This window comes from Malus domestica, chromosome 10, assembly GCF_042453785.1.
Source record: "Malus domestica chromosome 10, GDT2T_hap1".
In the NCBI taxonomy this organism is placed as follows: domain Eukaryota; kingdom Viridiplantae; phylum Streptophyta; class Magnoliopsida; order Rosales; family Rosaceae; genus Malus; species Malus domestica.
Genome location: NC_091670.1, coordinates 6,859,591 through 6,877,613, shown reverse-complemented (window position 1 = coordinate 6,877,613; position 18,023 = coordinate 6,859,591). Strand labels below are relative to the sequence as shown.

General features: G+C 35.6%; 3 protein-coding genes across 3 annotated transcripts; 1 reads left to right on the top strand and 2 right to left on the bottom strand.

The window, feature by feature from the left end:
- Positions 1-893: 893 nt before the first annotated feature.
- Positions 894-3,504, bottom strand: LOC103446992 (pentatricopeptide repeat-containing protein At5g09450, mitochondrial). Its single transcript, XM_008386165.4, has 2 exons — positions 3,084-3,504; positions 894-1,907 (listed from the first exon to the last, which is right to left on the bottom strand). Exons 1-2 carry the CDS (start codon positions 3,381-3,383, stop codon positions 1,005-1,007), a joined length of 1,203 nt encoding a protein of 400 aa, XP_008384387.2. The 5' UTR covers positions 3,384-3,504; the 3' UTR covers positions 894-1,004.
- Positions 3,505-4,118: 614 nt separating this feature from the next.
- Positions 4,119-5,990, bottom strand: LOC103446991 (2-oxoglutarate-dependent dioxygenase 19-like). The gene is made up of 2 exons (XM_008386164.4): positions 5,493-5,990; positions 4,119-5,256 (listed from the first exon to the last, which is right to left on the bottom strand). The coding sequence occupies exons 1-2, from the start codon at positions 5,751-5,753 to the stop codon at positions 4,438-4,440; spliced, it is 1,080 nt and encodes a 359-aa protein (XP_008384386.2). The 5' UTR covers positions 5,754-5,990; the 3' UTR covers positions 4,119-4,437.
- Positions 5,991-7,881: 1,891 nt separating this feature from the next.
- On the top strand, positions 7,882-8,394 carry LOC139188523 (uncharacterized). Its single transcript, XM_070806108.1, has one exon. It carries the CDS (start codon positions 7,882-7,884, stop codon positions 8,392-8,394), a length of 513 nt encoding a protein of 170 aa, XP_070662209.1.
- The last annotated feature ends 9,629 nt before the right edge of the window (positions 8,395-18,023 follow it).

The window sequence follows — 18,023 nt, the reverse complement described above, 5'->3', positions numbered from 1 at the left end:
GGAGACACAAATTTTTCACACAAAAATGAATAAGTAACACAGCAATTGTCAAAGTATGTGTGCTTGAATTCTGAAATGCATAGCCTCAAACTGGAGTAGACTAACTGTTAACATGATCATAACCAAAATACAGGGCATGTGTTATTTGATTTAAACTTAAGCTGCCTTTCCCACAAGATAGCAGCAACAATATCAAATGGGAAATGATAAAAAGTTCCTAATTCCTTGTAAAAACTAATTATCATATACCTAAAAGTAAGTATTAATTCAAGTAGTCATACTTCAGTATGGCCACTACCAACATCACCGATATTATCTTTACTTAATTACTTATTACTAGGCGTGGAGTTTTATCATAAAAGGGCTCAATGATATTAAGGATCGAATTTCTCATACATTAATTGTATATTTTATTATCATATACCTGATATGAGATTCCATTCTCCAACAATCTACACAAATTGTTTCTTGATCAAGGAGCACATGGATGCAACCACATAATAAGAAGATAGAAAGAAAACACTAGCTGAAACATGAGGTTACTTATGAATGTTTTGTTAATTAACTCTCTACAAGCTGGTACTCTAGAATGGCTTCAAGTGCTACAAACTCACTTTTGTAGGACAACTTTTCCAGTTTTGTACGGCTGTTATTGCTTATGTTCTATAAACATCCGGCATAATTAACACAATGCTTACATCTCTAGGGAATATATGAGAATTAAAAGCATTATATAGATAATATTTAACATATTGATCTTACCTGACTTGCAATGATGTACAAAGAACTCGGTGTGCGCTGCAATGAACGAACGATGGGAAGGATAAACACAAACTTCAATTTTCCATAACACAATATACTTGAGACTAAACATAGAAACAAAACAGCAGAAATATCAACCCAGGTGAATACTGGCATATTATTCAGTCATTTGATAAAATGATCCAGACATCATAAATTGTTGCATATACGTTCCACTATCTCCACCAAAACTCTTTTTTTTCCTACTCTAACGAATTTGCAGGATCACAGTTCTTCTGAATCAGAAGCATCTCGAAGTTGTGGGCCTTTTCAGTCAACCCAATGTCTGTGAAAGCTTTGAAAACCCTACTGCAGGCAGTAACAGAAAAATCTGTAGTAGTTGATTGCCTCCACCGATCAATAACTTCTCCTACTTCTTTTAAGTGGCCAAGCATTAGGTATGAAGAAAGAATGCAAATATAGTTTCTACTTGTCATCTTTTGCCCAGTCATTATCAAGGATTTCCATATCTGATCAATCCTTTCCTTATTTCCTAAACCAGCATGCAGAATAATAAGGAAGTCATACGTGATCCATTCTCTTTGTGTGATTACTTTCTCAGCTTCAACTACTAGAGTGCTGGACTCTGCATTCACAAGATGCCCAACGCTAACATATATATTTGCCAGGTTAATGTATCTCTCCCATCCTTCGCCAAAACCAGGATCATGTCTCATTTCATCTAAAATCTGTCGAAGTTGATCAATCTTTAGAGTTGCAGCACATGAACTAATCCAAAGATTGTATGTGAAGATATCCGGTGCAACCTTGTGGCATTTCAGATCTTCCACAACTATAGAGACCTTCTCTACTTGCCCCACTGACATGTACATAGTCATCATCTCATTGTATGTAAGGGCACTCAGGGACAGGTGAGATTCCTTTATCCTCTCATAGAGGTTCTCAGCCTTTTCAGTCAATTTTGCCCCAGCATATGAGTGGAGGAGAGCAGTACAGGTTTCACTTGTTTTTGCAGTAAGAGGTAGACCTTCAAAGTATCGTTCCGCAGCATCGATGCCAAAAACTTTTGTCATCAAGACAATGCGGACTGCATAGTCAGAATCTGATAGCTCAAATTCATTATGGCTGACCATCCACTCGGATATCTGCAAGCTTGTACAAAACACAAAACAGAATCCACTGAAACAGAGAACTGAAAGAGCCATATGAAGATTACATTTTGTTGTGTTCCCAATTTCATTCTTGTTTTGAAAACAAGAAATATGTTTACTTTTAGACATTTTTAAACCAGAAAAAAAAAGTGAAAACATGCTGGCTCGTTTGGTATGTAAGATTGGATTGGAATGGATAACTCCATAACTTCAAGGTATATTGAGGTGAGAAACGAAAACACTATGACCAACTAGAGGGTAGAAGATGGATTACTCATTAAGCAAACTTATCCATTTCAATTCTCTCCAAAATTGTAGGATTAGAAGGGATGAGTTTTCTTCATGTCTAATCCTCTTCTAATCCCCTCCTAATGAAAAATCATTTAATTCTACCATCAGTATGCCTTAAATGTAAGGGCTTATCCATTCCAATCCAATCCTACATACAAAACGAGCCTACTGGGTACACTTAGAAGCTGTAGAAGGATACCTATTGCAAGTGAAATAAAGTTAAAACCTTAGTAAGCACAAGTCTAGTGCCGACAAGCTCAACTAGAACCAATGAAAAGTTAGTGCACACTGCACATACATTTCATTTTAACATTATAAAAACTTATAGGAATTTAAACGGGTTGGGTTTGCTATCCGTTTTTAAATGCTCATGCACACAATACTTGGATTAAGCAATTTACATGACATCATTTAAACCCTTTGCCAAAAGCCAACCCTTCATATTGCAAAGGTAATATTTATTAGGAATTTACTGAAACGATGAAAATACAAATCCTAATTGCTAAAATGTTCAGTTTTCAGGATTTTGTCAATACGTTGTTAATATTTGATTGGTATGTGGTCATTGTTTGATTTTGATCATTTCAGCAATGGAAACTTGTAAAATCTCCTATTCTATTCCAAGCCTTCGACTTTCCTTCGTTTTCTAGCTAACCAAACACAAAATATCAAACAGTGAAAAAAGGGAAAGGGGGCAATTGGCTCTAATAATCAGAAATCAAACCCCAATTGCTGAACTAAACCAAATATTGACAACATATCGATCAAATATCGGCCACAAAGTAATCACATCATACTGAAAACCCCATCATTTCAGCAATTGCGATTTGAAAAATGAACATTTTGGCCAATTTCCCACATATAAAAAGAGAATCCAACCTCGAGGGCGTGCTTGTAACGGTGAGACTTGCTGAGGTCCTTCGATATCTGGCGGAGGTCCGAAATGGAAATTGGGTTGCCTTCAGAGACCCATCTCTGAAGAACGTTGGTGGCGCTTCGCTTGGGCTGCCTGAGCTTGAAGACTCTGCTCTTCAGGTTGTCACTTTCCTCAGAATCTTGGACAAACTCAGCATTCACAGCACCTGCTCCTCCTGACGACAACAATCTACCAACACCAAGACTAACACTGCTGACACCGCTGCTCCGTCTGAGAGTGCGCAAGAGTGACCGAGACGCCATTGACGCTTGAGCTTCAGCCTACACTCTAGTTTCTGCTAATCAACCTCTCTAGTTCGGCACACACGCACAACACAACTGATTCTTTTCGGCCGAAGATTTTGGGCCTTCCGGGGTGGGCCTCACTATAAACTGGCAACACCTATACTTATATTTGAGTGAATTTCGGTAACAAGAGGCTCATTGTAAAACTTAGCGAGGTGTATTCAATTGAAAATTTGAGAGATTTTAATGGATTTATAAATTCATGAATTTTTATAGAGTTTTATTAATTTGTAGAGATTTCATACGAAATTTTGATTTAATTCCCTCGAAATCTCATGGGGAGAAGTGAGATTTGTAGATGCTTAAAATACACTACGAAATCTCTTCAATTCTCTCTAATTCCTGAACTTTTTCAAATTCTTTAAAATCAATTTTTAATTGAATACACCTAGAATGTTATAAACTTCTTTAAAATCCTAATTGAATACACCCGGATTTCTAAGGATTTTAATAAACAATATTAAAATTCTAATTGAATACATCTTGAATTTCTGAGAATCACTTAAAATCCGGATTGAATACCTAGATTCATTAAAAGAATTAAAATCCCTCAAAATCTCAATTGAATACACTCCCTTAGTTCCACTTCCTCATCTTTTAGTGTAAATACTATCGTTTGTTAAAAAATAAATAAAAAGGACAAGTATTATTCAGAGTGAATACTAAGGACAAATTAAGGGCAAACAAGTGGAATTTCTAAGCTATAAACATATATAAAATCTTATTAAACTCCGGTATATCGTTGGGGTACATAAACGAGACTGATGTATTTTAAGGTCTCACTGATTTACACATTACCTAGCTGGGAATCTTTAGGCTATCAGAAATCAATTAATATGATGAATTTGTAACCGAAACAAGACAAAGACCTGCATAGCAAGAAACGTTGGACAACAACTCTGCAAGCTACCCTGACAGAGAATCAAGGCTCTCACAGGAGCGTATATTATTCTATTCGACAAAAAGAAAAGAGAGAAACGCAGGCAAGCCGGCCGCCATGCATGTACTTTCTTCAATTGTCCTTGACCCGCAGGTGATCCAAGCAAGGCATCATGTAGGCAGCGGGGCTTGCCTGGAGTTCCATGAATTTCTCATATGTCATTCCAATGTACTTCGCTTTTTCGCCTTCCTTTTCTAGCAACTCCGGGATTGGGAGAGCAGGCGTGTCCAGTGCCGGTCCATGTGGTACGGCGATCGATATCCTAGTAGCTGTGTTGTTCACAGTTGCCCGATGCCATATGCTCTTGTACTTGTCGTTCGTCAGAATTTGCATTTGATCACCGACGTTAACAATAAAAGCACCCGGTGCGGCATTCACCAAGACCCACTGATCATTGTGCTTGACTTCAAGGCCACACATATCATTTTGAATCAGCAGCGTCACCAGTCCATGATCTGTATGAGGAGGAATACCGATTGCCAGGTCAGGCTGTGGGCAAGCCGGGTAGTAGTTCGCTGCAAGAATTTGGCAGCCGCGATCCCAGTTCATGGCGTTGGTAATGTAATCGGCCTCCAATCCCAAACTCTCTGATATTCCATTCAATATTTCGGTTGCCACTGCACGGGTTCTTTTGCTGAACTCTAATGAAACTTCACTGTACCCAGCAGGTTTGTAGAGTGAGTTGAATTTGGGGTGTGCGATGACCTTGAGATAATCCCTCCAAAGACGAACTTTGTCAATTGCAACGTTGAAGCTGGTGCCGCACTTGATTGGGTCCAACAGGTTCTTTGTATGGAACTCCTTCTTCTCCTCCTCCGGCAGCTCAAAAAATCTTTGGCACGCGTCGATCATTTCTTTCATCAGGCTCTCTGGTACACCGTGGTTGATCACCTAAAGGACATCAAGCGCATGAAAATATTAATTCATGTTTCACTATTATTAGCAATAACCATATTTTGTTTTTCAAATTTCATTTTTTATAAATTGAAATCTGACAACTTGTATTAACTATTTTAGTTTCTATAACAATAAAAACTACGTAGTAATAGTTATTAAACTACTATTCTAGTAATTAATTTTACACATATTCAGCATACATAATTAATTAATTGCACGTGTGAATATACCTGAAAAAAGCCCCATTCTTGGCAAGCTCTTCCTAGCTTCTGGATCATTTGTGCCCGTTCATCTGGGGAGGCAGAGGTGAGAAGAACAAAATCAATGATGGGGATTGAGTGTTCAGGGTCGTTTGCATCTCCCTTATCGTTGGGATCCATGATGAAGGCGTACTCGGAAGGTACATAAGTGAGAGCATCTGAGTCGGCTAAGGTTTTGATGCTTGCTACCTTGGGTTCTGATGCATCCACTGAAGTCACGGTAGGTGCCATTGGTGGAGGGAGAGAGAAAGAAGCTGAGAATTCTGGACTTTGATTTGTATATCCAGAAGGAAAGTTAATTGTTTGAGTGTTGTGGAGAAATATGGAAAAGGGAGTTGGTATTAATAGAGCAGGATGGCAGGCCCATGAGGTGGAGGTTTTTGAATAAGTTGGTCAGCGCTGACTTAAGTTTCAAATTTGTTGTCCAGCAACAATAAAATATATATTTGTAGTTAAACTTACAAGTATATGCAATAAATTAATTCTAGGAGTGTTGAAAATATTTGTGGGTTAATGAATGCCCACACAGTAGTGTTGAAAATATTTATGGATAGTAGTGTTGAAAATATTTGTGGGTTAATGAATGCACACACAGTAGTGTTGAAAATATTTGTGGACGGTAGTGTTGAAAATATTTGTGGGTGAAATGAAAGTAGTGTTGAAAATATTTGTGGGTGAAAATATTTGTGGGTTAATGAATGCACACACAGTAGTGTTGAAAATATTTGTGGACGGTAGTGTTGAAAATATTTGTGGGTGAAATGAAAGTAGTGTTGAAAATATTTGTGGGTGAAAATATTTGTGGGTTAATGAATGCCCACACAGTAATGTGGACTTGGGAAATGAATGTGGATTGTATGCTGTAAATTTTAAGATATAATTATTATGTTTTTTTTGGAGTTGCTCTATAAATAGATAGCTCTGTGTGCTATCAAAATATACTGAAGAAGAAAAGATCAATAACATCAGTATCTATCCCTCCCTATTTTAATTGTCATCCCCTTGTGTTATAGTTACAGTGTAATATTTTACACTTACTTTGCTCATGTCACTAGTAAAGGTTATCTCTCTAACTTTTGCCTATTTATAACACGTTATTAGCACGACTCTCTAACCATTTCTTATTTCTCTTCGCTGAAAGAAAAAAAAAAGTTTCCTCTAAGGATTTTACTATTCTTCTTCTTCATCTGCCTTAACTACTGGACATACCCTCACGAAGAACTGTTTGCACCATGCCTGCTTCTAGTTCTCAACCTAATAGTTACTAATATCTTGATTTCTTGTTTGGTGTAGCTCCTGACTACTAACCCAGTGTTTATTTATGTTAATTTTACTGCAATCCAAGATGGTGCGGTTCAATCGCCCATCTTGAACTACAAATTTAATCTTACTGCAATTCAAGATCGTGCTGTATCATCGCCTATCTTGGCTGTAGATCTAATTTTACTGCAAATTTTAGATGGAGCGGTATAATCGCTCACCCTACCCTGCATATTTAAATTTACCCGCTGTTTAATTTTATTGCAATTTTAGGTGGTGTGGTATAATCGCCCACCCTGCTCTGCATATTTAAATTTTCCTGCTACTTGAGTGGTGCGGAATAATCGTTCATCCTATGTTATGAGAATGGTGCGGTACAATCGCCTTCCTCATTCATCATGTAAATCTCGAGCCAGAAGTTTCGAGTGTTTATCATTTTGGCCTGAAAATGAAAATGAAAAATTTGTAAGAACCAAAAGTTCTAACACTACATTCCCCCAAATACATATTATTGCAAGCTCTTACACATCTCAGTTTTCTTTTAGAAAAGAAAATTACGAACTTGGCAAAGCTTGATTTTGTTGCTCTGGACATTACTAGGAAGAACTACCTTACCTAGGTAGTGGATATCAAGATCCATTTAGAGGTAGAGAATCTTGGAGAAACAATTAAGGAGGAAAACAATGCATCTTCTCAAGATTGGGTGAAGGCCATGATCTTTATCCGTCGCCACCTTGATGAATGACTAAAGAGCGAATACCTAATGGTTGAAGATCCGTTAGCTCTCTGGAAGGCATTGAGAAACATATATAATCACCAGAAAACATTGATTCTTCCAAAAGCTCGTTATGAGTGGACTCACCTAAGAATCCAGGATTTTAAGACAGTGGCTGAGTACAAGTCTGTGATGTTCAAAATTAGCTCCCAGATGAAACTCTGTGGGGAAACTATCACTGAGGAAGATATGCTAGAAAAGACTTTCAACACCTTTCATGCCTCAAACGTGCTCCTGCAGCAGCAGTATAGAGAGTGAGGCTTCACTGAATACAACCAGCTGATATCTGTGCTCTTGGTAGCTGAACAAAACAATGAGCTCCTGATGAAAAATCATCAGTCCCAACCTACTGGATCTGGACTATTCCCAAAAGTGAATGTTGTTTCCCTCGAAGTGAACGCCACATCCTCTGATGGCAATAATCATAAACGAGGACGTGGCCACAGACGAGGACGATGGAACGGGAAAGGCAAGAATCATGGTGTCCAGTTTCACAACCAGGTTCCAAGGCATAATTTAGGCCCGAGCTTCAAAAACGTAAATCGCCACAAAGGCAAAGCTCATATGAACATTGCTCCCAGAAACTCCGAAGTAGCCTGCCACAGGTGTGGTGGTAATGGGCACTGGGCGCATACTTGTCGTACCCCAAAACATCTGGTGGATCTATATCAAGCCTCCATCAAGGAGAAAGGTGTCGAGACCAATTTTCTCAACCAAGTTAAACCAATGGATATACCTGATCTAGTGTGCGACTTATCAGGGCAGTTGAACACAACTCACCTAGATGTCTCAGACTCCATTGCGGAAATGGGAAATGAAGTGTACCGGTCTGACTGAATCATTTATGTTTGATGTACTAAACTTGTAGTTTAAAACTAGCATTTCAAATTCAATAAAAGTGGCATATAAATTTCCTGTTATAAATTGCTTTTAACCATGATTCCCTTTACTCATAAAGCATGGATAAAAACTATAGTCATTCTCAAAACATGAGAAATGGTGGAGATATTTGTCTTGCAGACAGCGCAACCACACATACAATACTTTGAGATCGAAAGTATTTCTCAAGATTGATGCTTACAAAAGTAAGAGTAACAACAATATCAGGCTAATCAGATGTAATTGAAGGCTCAAAGGCCAGATTATGTTACCAAATGGAGCAATATTGTCCATACAGAATGCGTTGTACGCTACTCGATCTACTCGAAATTTGTTGAGTTTTAAAGACATATGTTTAAATAAATACCACATTGAAACAAAAAGTGCAAAAAATGTGGAGTATTTATGCATTACCTCCAATGATATCCAGAAGTGTATCTTAGAGAAGTTGCATGGTTTGACGAGTGGATTGTATTATACATACATAAGGACAGTTGAATCACATACTATCATGAACCAGAAGTTCATTGATTCAAAAGTTTACATGCTTTGGCATGACCGTCTAGGCCGTCCAGGATCTACCATGATGCATAGAATCATTACCAACTCTAATGGACATCCATTATTGACCAGACATATTGCTATCTCAAATGATAACACATGCAAGGCTTGTTCTCAAGAGAAGTTGGTAATTAGATCATCACAACTAAAGGTTGATGCTGAATCCCCATCATTTCTACAAAGAATCTAAGCGGATACTTGTGGGCCTATTCAACCATCTTGTGGACCATTTCAATATTTTATGGTTTTGGTTGATGCATCTACCTGATGGTCATATATTTGTCTCTTATTTACTTGGAATGTTTCTTTTGTGAGACTCATTGCTTAGATAATTAAGTTGTGAGCACAGTTCCCAGATTACCCTATAAAGTCATTCCAACTTGATAACTCTAGTGAATTTACATCTCAAACCTTTGATGATTACTGCATGACATTAGGCATTGATGTTGAACTCCCTATTCCTCATGTCCATACTCAAAATGGTCTAGTAGAGGCATTTATCAAGCAGCTTCAATTAATAGCTCGCATTCTGCTCATGAAAACAAAATTGCTAGTTTCTGCATGGGGACATGCCATCTTACATGTTGCATCATTGGTTCGATTGAGGCTTATAGCCAACCACCAATACTCCTCAGTACAACTCGTGTTTGGGTATCAGCCAAACATTTCACATTTACGAGTTTTTGGTTGTGCTGTTTATGTGCCTATTGCACCACCACAACGCACTAAAATGGGACCTCAGCGCAGACTGGGAATTTATGTGGGTTTTGATTCACCGTCTATCTTTAGATATTTGGAACCCTTGACAAGTGATATGTTTACATCTCGTTTTGCTGATTATCACTTTGATGAGACAGTCTTCCCGCCGTTAAAGGGAGAAAAGACTGTTCCAGAAGAACAGCAAGAGTTGACATGGGATGTTCCCATCTTATCTCATTTTGATCCATGTAGCACTCAATGTGAAAATGAAGTGAAAAACATCGTTCATCTTCAAAGTATTGCCAATCAAATGCTAGATGCATTTAATGATGCTATGAAAGCGACAAAATCACATATACCAGCTACAAATGCACCTGCAAGAATTGATGTCCCAGTTGAACAAAATAAAGTGGCAGTGAATTATTCATCTGGTGCACGCTTGAAGCATGGTAGACCCCCAGGTTCAAAAGATTTTGCCCCTCGAAAGAGAAAGACGAGGGCATAACTGAATCCAAATGAAATCATTCAATAAGAAAAAATGAATGACAAATCCACAATTCATGATTATGTACTTTCAGAAAAAGAAAATATCCTTGATGAGACACATGTACCTGAAGAAACAGAGGTACATGAAAGCAAAGAAATCTCCATAAATTATGCTTGTACTAATGAATTGTGGGATCAAAATGAAATAATCATTGACGACATGTTCGCATTTGCAGTAGCCACTGAAATCATATTAAGTGATGATATTGAGCCCCGCTCTGTTGACGAATGCAAATAGAGACATGATTAGCCTAAGTGGAAAGATGCAATCCAGGCAGAATTAAATTCCTTAGAAAGGCGAAATGTTTTGGACCAGTAGTCTAAACCCCGCCTGGTGTAAACCCCGTGGGGTATAAATGGGTATTCACAAGGAAACGCAATGAGAAAAATGAGACTGCAAGATATAAAGCACAACTCGTTGCACAAAGCTTTTCGCAAAGACCTAAAATTGATTATAAGGAGACATACTCTCCTGTAATGGATGCAATTATGTTCCGTTACTTAATAAGTTTAGTGGTTTCAGAAAAACTTGACACGCGACTTATGGATGTTATCACCGCGTATCTATATGGAGAATTAGATATTGACATATATATATGAAAGTCATAGAATGACTTAAGTTGCCTGAAACAACTAACAAACACGAGGTATGTTCTCGATCAAAATAAGGCGATCATTGTATGGACTGAAACAATCTGGACGAATGTGGTATAATCGTCTCAGTGAGTATTTGATCAAAGAAGGGTATACCAACAATGTCATTTGTCCTTGTGTGTTCATTAAGAAATCCAACTCTGGATTTGCTATAGTGACAATATATGTCGATGAAATGAACCTAGTTAGAACCTCTGAAGAACTCAATAAAACTGCTGAATATCTGAAAAGCGAATTTAAAATGAAAGACCTTGGAAAAACAAAATATTTTCTCGACCTGCAGATCAAGTATTGTGCAAGTGGAATTTTGGTCCACCAATCAGCTTACATTGAAAAACTCTTGAAGCGATTTGGCATGGACAAGGCTTAGCCATTAAGCACGCCAATGGTCGTTCATTCTTTGGACGTTAAGAAAGATCCATTTCGTCCAAAAGAAGATGATGAATTGGTCATTGGTCCAAAAGTACCATATTTGAGTGCAATAGGTGCTTTATTGTATTTAGCACAATGTACTAGACCAAATATAGCTTTTTTAGTCAACTTGTTAGCAAGGTATAGCTCTGCTCCAACAATTCGTCATTAGAAGGGAGTCAAAGATGTATTGCGATACCTCATGGGACAACTGACATGGGTCTCTTCTAGTCAATGAAATCCACAAATGACCAGGTCCTTGTTGGATATGCAGATGCCGGTTTTCTCTCTGATCCACATAAAACTCGCTCACAAATTGGATATGTGTTCAAGAATGGAGATACAACAATCTCTTGGTGCTCAACAAAGCAAACATTAGTTGCTACATCTTCAAATCACCCATAAATACTTGCTTTACATGAAGCAAGTCGTGAATGATCTATCATATCCGGAATTCATGTGGTCTACCTTCAAAGACAGACACTCTAACTGTCATCCATGAAGATAATGCAGCCATTGTTGCCCAAATGAAGGAAGGATTCATCAAGGGTGATAAGACTAAACACATATCCCCAAAGTTTTTCAGTGCACATGAGCTTCAGAAGGCTAAAGTTATTAAAGTCAGACAAATATGTTCAATGAAAATCTGGCAAACCTGTTCACCAAATCTTTACCAAAGTGCACGTTTCGGAAGTTAGTGCAAAGTATCGGATTACGTCGACTTACCAATCAGATAAATTTGGAGAATGCAGAATCAGGAGGAGATATATATCAAGGGGAGCATCCATGATACATGCATGTTGTACTCTTTTTCCTTCAATTAGGATTTTTCCCACTGGGTTTTTCCTATCAAGGTTTTAACGAGGCAACATAAGCATACTTAACACTATATCAACAATCCAGGTAAAGTTGTACTATTTTTCCTTCGCTATGGATTTTTCCCACTGGGTTTTTTTCGAGCAAGGTTTTAACAAGGCAACTGATGTTGATATGTAGGCATCCAAAGGGAATGTTGAAAATATTTGTGGATTAATGAATGCCCACACAGTAGTGTTGAAAATATTTGTGGGTTAATGAATGCCCACACAGTAATGTGGACTTGGGAAATGAATGTGGATTGTATTGTCAAAAGGTGATTGCTGTAAATTTCAAGGTGTAATTATTACGTTTGTTTGGAGTTACTCTATAAATAAAGCACTCTGTGTGCTATCAAAATATACTGAAGAAGAAAAGATCAATAACATCAGTTTCTATCACTCCCTCTTTTATCTGTCATCCCCTTGTGTTATAGTTACAGTGTAATATTTTACACTTGCTTCGCTCCTGTCACTAGATAATGTTATCTCTCTAACTTTTGCCTATTTATAACAAGGAGACCATTATAAACATGAAATTTCTACAACGAATAACAGAAGAACATGCGTACAAAATAAATTTGTATTAATAAATATTTGGGATTATGAGTTTGGCTTGTGACATGTAGAATATTGGCTTGTGGGGTGATGGAGTAAATGGCTGGTGTTTGGTGGTTCTTCACAAGAGTGACGAAAAATGTAGAAAGTTTTCTGAGTCTTCTTAGTTTGTAATATGTTTGAAAGTCCGTTCTGTTTTTTTTGGAGTCTCGTAATTCTAGGTCTTTTAATGATCTCCTTGACATATCCTAATTTTAAACCACTTCCAGAAGGAGTTTGATTTGGTGCCAATTTTATCTGCTGACCAAACAAATTGGCTGGTCAAATCCCTTAATTTGGCCTATTTAGTCATACTCAATTAGGCCGATTTAGTCATACCTAATTTGAACCAAATAGATTGGATGACTGACCAAGTAAAATTGGCCAATTTCAGTTAGGGAGTCAATTGTCTGATCAAGTAAATTAGCCTATCAATCTCCTTTGCTGACCATTTCTCTTAATTGATATTAATTAATTTGTTTAATTTAAATAAAAGTTAATTAAAACCCTTTGAATGGGAATGTGAACGTATCTTAATTGGATTCTTAAAATTTCATTTCCAACAATAAATAATACCTTAAAATAATATTTTGGAGACTAGGGTTTCATAGTTTGAAAAACACATGTGAAAATCCTACAAATTAGTTCTACATTCAAGCACCACACGTCCGTATAAATTTAAACGTAACTCTGACTTTCTCTTTTGTTCAAAAGAAGTAATCCCTTCCCGAAGGTAATCCTACCCTAGTTAAAATAAAATGATATCATTTGAACAAGGTATAAAATATCGATGATATCGGAAATATCGATAGTCCAAAAACACGAAAATTTCGATGAAAATATCGGGATATTATCGATATCGATACAAATTGAATAAAAACTACGGAAATTGTAAGAAAAACTTGTAAATTTTTATTGAAACTTTGTAGGATGTTTATTTAGTCAATTATCTATTAGTTTATTGAAGGAAATGCATTGCATGATAGATATAACTGATTTAAGTTGATTATATAGCGAGCTGGCAAACATTGTGAGTGTAGAAAATATGTAGTAATTAATGAAATAAGTTTAAACACATCATAATCATTTATATATAATGAATTAGTACAATATTTTACACTTTATACATTGCATGGTAAAATATATGAGTAACTTAGCAAGGTCTAAAATATCGATGATATCGGAAATATCGATAGTCCAAAAACACGAAAATTTCAATGAAAATATCATAATATTGTAAATATTTTAGACCATGATTTGAATCCATTTCTCTATGTAGGAATGTGATCCTACCTTTTAACTTTGACTCCTCTTGGTCTGTGTGTGGTTGACGGGAACATGAATATGCAAGTCAATCGTACTACCGCATGAATACTATTTGCGTTTAGAATATGCACATAGGGGTGTGTTATCCACACACATTTTTTTACTTCTTACATATCTCTTGTTAATTTTTGTCCGTTGATATTCTTTAATTCATCTGATCCGACGGTCGAAAACCGAAAAGGTGTGGGAGAAGTAAAAAGGGGTGTGTGGATATCACACCCCATGCACATATTCTACATTTGGCAAATAATATAAATTCATTATATAAATTTTATAAGGCTTATTATATTAATACTCCACAAATTGTTGAATAAATCTCACATACTTAATACACCCCACACTTACTTTTTCAATTAAAAATTATCTTTATACACCCCACATACCTCTCCATAATACCCTCACACCCCACATTCTCAAAACACACATTATATTTCTATATACACCCCAATTTCTTCAAATTTTATAATACTCATTTTTAATTTTGATGGATTGAATCTAGATACATTGTTGTTCCCAGGCTAATTACTTATGTGATTGGCTTGTTTTTCGTTTCCAGCTTGAGAGCATATTATCATTAACTGATTTCGACGCTAACACTTATCTTAATTTTTATTATCTTTGTTCAAATTGGAAAATCTTATGTCATTTCCAAATTCAAGAATTATCCAAACTCAAGATCTTATGTAACTTTTCTATAACAACAGAAATAAAAAATAAAAAAGAATTATTGAAAGTTTCAAGCTATTGGCATTGCAATTCACAGAGCCGGTTCAAAGGCATAAGTTCTGAAGTTTTTTGACATAGTAAATGCCGGGATGTGATAAAATTGTGCGGTTGGAGAGAAAATAATTTCTTGCAGTCACAATAATCAATAGCATTGGCATATTCATAGAAATTTTGTTAGGGTTTTCTCAATCAATGTGTTTGTAGTTTCATTAGTTAAGATTTTGTTCAACAATGGAGGGTGGAAGGGTTTTGATAATTGAAGAAGATAAATAATACGTTAAAAGTGATGTGGGGTGTATTTGGAATTTTTTTTTTTTAACTTAATAAGGTCGAAATTGTCATTGCATAGTAGAATAAATAAGTAATTTAATATTGAATTTTTTGTGGGGTGCATTCAACAATATGTGGGGTGCTAATAAAAAAAAGCCATTTTATAATCGAAACCGTTCAATTTTTTAATCTTCATTCGAATATTATATCTACGAAAAAATTATTAGAATTAGAGATCATTTAGTCATTATATTCTATGAATAAATTGACAGTTCATCATGAATATATATTATTTGATATTCACGCTGTCGATTTTTTTCCATATATTTAGATGATTAAACAATCTCCGATTTGAATGATTTTTTGTAAAAGTGATATTGAAACAAAGATTAAAAAAAATTAAATAGTTCAACTAATAAAATTCATATGGTAAATATACGTTATTTAAAGGAAGTGGGACATGTGCATTCCCACACTCATGTATTATCCCAATTCCCAACTACATTTACTTGGAAAAGAAAAAAATTTGAGAGACAATTTAGTAGATCATATTTGTAACACCTTTTATAAAGACATGATATTTGTGTTGATGGGTCCTACTTTATTAGAGTGATGGTATGCTAACACCTGATGAACTTTCTCTAATTATAAGGAAGTATCATGATTAATTTAAAGTTTGAGCATGATAGCAATATCGTAATAAAGTTAAATTTGAATTTTGGTTGCACCGATAACTGTTTATTTATAATAAAAAACTTATGAAGAAATTGTTGTCAATGACACTAAACTTTGATATTTGTTGTCAGGAAATTTCAAAATTTGTTTGTGGGATTAGATATTTGTTCGGTATCTTCCCAAAAACGAAGCAACACCACCATTAGATATTTGTCAAAATTGGGTTTGTGACGCGGGTAGTAACCTGACTGCTTACTCGGTTGCTTCGTTTATTGCCAAACATAGTGGTCCATTTGTTTGAAACGAGATAGGTCTTAAGTTTTTATTTAATATTCTTGTTATGGATGAAAACATTTCGATTAGATTATAAATAAAGTTTATCTTTTAACAAAAAATAAAAAATAAATAAATTTAAAAAAAAAAAAAAAATATATATATATATATATATATATATATATATATATATATATATATATAACCACTAAATTATATGGTACCCTAATTAGTATGTCCCTTGCTTTGGATCTATATTGGGATGTCCCTTAGTTATGGTGTTCCATGCTAAAGCCAGAGCAGTCACCTCGAGTGTTCCCACCGCGCCTTTTTTTCCTAGAAAAATTAAAAAGGTATAAAACAAAATTTGTGGGTGGTAAAGCAAATTAGAAGACTAATTTTTTTGAGATGATTAGAAGACTAATTAAATTTGAGATATATAATTAACTAGTTTTTTAAGCAATTATCTAGAAGCATTGCCGAGCGATGCAAATTTGACTCATCCATCAGTCAGCCTTGCTTTCCGGTCTTTTATTTATTTAGATATATTCTTCTCTTTATTTAAATATTTCTTTTATATATCTTGTCACATGACCATTAGATCAATAAGGTATAGATATGTGCTCACTCTCGTATTTTTGTAGTTGTCTATGTCATTTGTCATATAAAATAGTATCCTAATGTGATAAATACGTAGTATTCCTTGTTCGTGACAGATCATAGCATATTGTTATGGTTAAGGAAGAGAATTTAGTTGTTAAATGGAACCAAGAAAAGAAGAATATACATTGAGATGGAGTTGAAAACGACTTGCGAAAGAAAATAAGATAAATAGAAGAAGAAATTATTAATATTACTGGTTCTATTTACACTTAATGTTTTGTTTGTGGTCGCCCTTATTTTTCTAGACACTCATTTTACTCGCATATTTTTTTGACACCAAAAGTAACTTACTGAACTTCGGAGAATACCCTTCTTTTGTTTTTTATAAATTCATTTTTCTCTAAACACCGATTGCTTAATTTCTTTGGACCCTATTTTTCTTGTATTAATTAATTAATTATTTAGTAATAGGTGGTTAAGTTTAGTCATTTGCCTCATGTTTGATATATAAACACACAATGTAACAACCCTTCTCTAATTTTACGATTTTATTAATTTTAAAGGAGTGATATAACAAAAATGCCCCTTGAGACGAGATTGTTGACTGTCAATTTATGATGCGAACGAGCTACTATTTTACCGTATTCTCAAAGTACTTGACGGTGCGAACGCATAGGCGCAAATGGAATCGAATTCGGAGTTACAACGAAGATTTTACGAAACTACGAATCTAAAAAAACTTTTGTAAAAATTATTATTTTATATTTTAAATATTTTTTTATAATTATTAATATTATTTTGGGTGGGTGGGTGTAGACGCCCAAATTTTTTTTTTTTAGTTTTTATTATTTTTTTTTATTTTTTAATATCCACATGGCACCCAGTCATTATCCATGTGGATGCCACGTCATCAGTTAACTGCAAACTTAACAACAACCTTAACGGATGTATGAAAGTATCTCAAAATTATAACTTGATGTACCACTCTGGGATGAAAAAAACTTCATGTACCAAATGTTGAAAACCAAGAAACTTTATGTACCTATTATTTTAATATTTTCTAAATAGATATTTTAATTATTTTAATAATATTTTTGGCCCATAGGGCCCATACCACACACAAACTCTCCTCTCATTTTGTGCCACGTGTCACTCATCCCGGACTCTCTCTTTCTCTCTAACTCTCCCGGCTCTCTCTCACTATAACCTTCTCGCTCTCTCTCACTCTAACCCTCTCGCTCTCTCATTTTCTCTTCTCTGCAACCACCGAGGCACCACTTTGCCTCGCCAACTCCGGCGTCGAGTTCCTTCTTCCTTGTGAAACAGCACCACCGTCGTCACCTTCTTCCTTGTCTCGAACCCAGACCAAAACCTTAGAACCCCGACAATGAC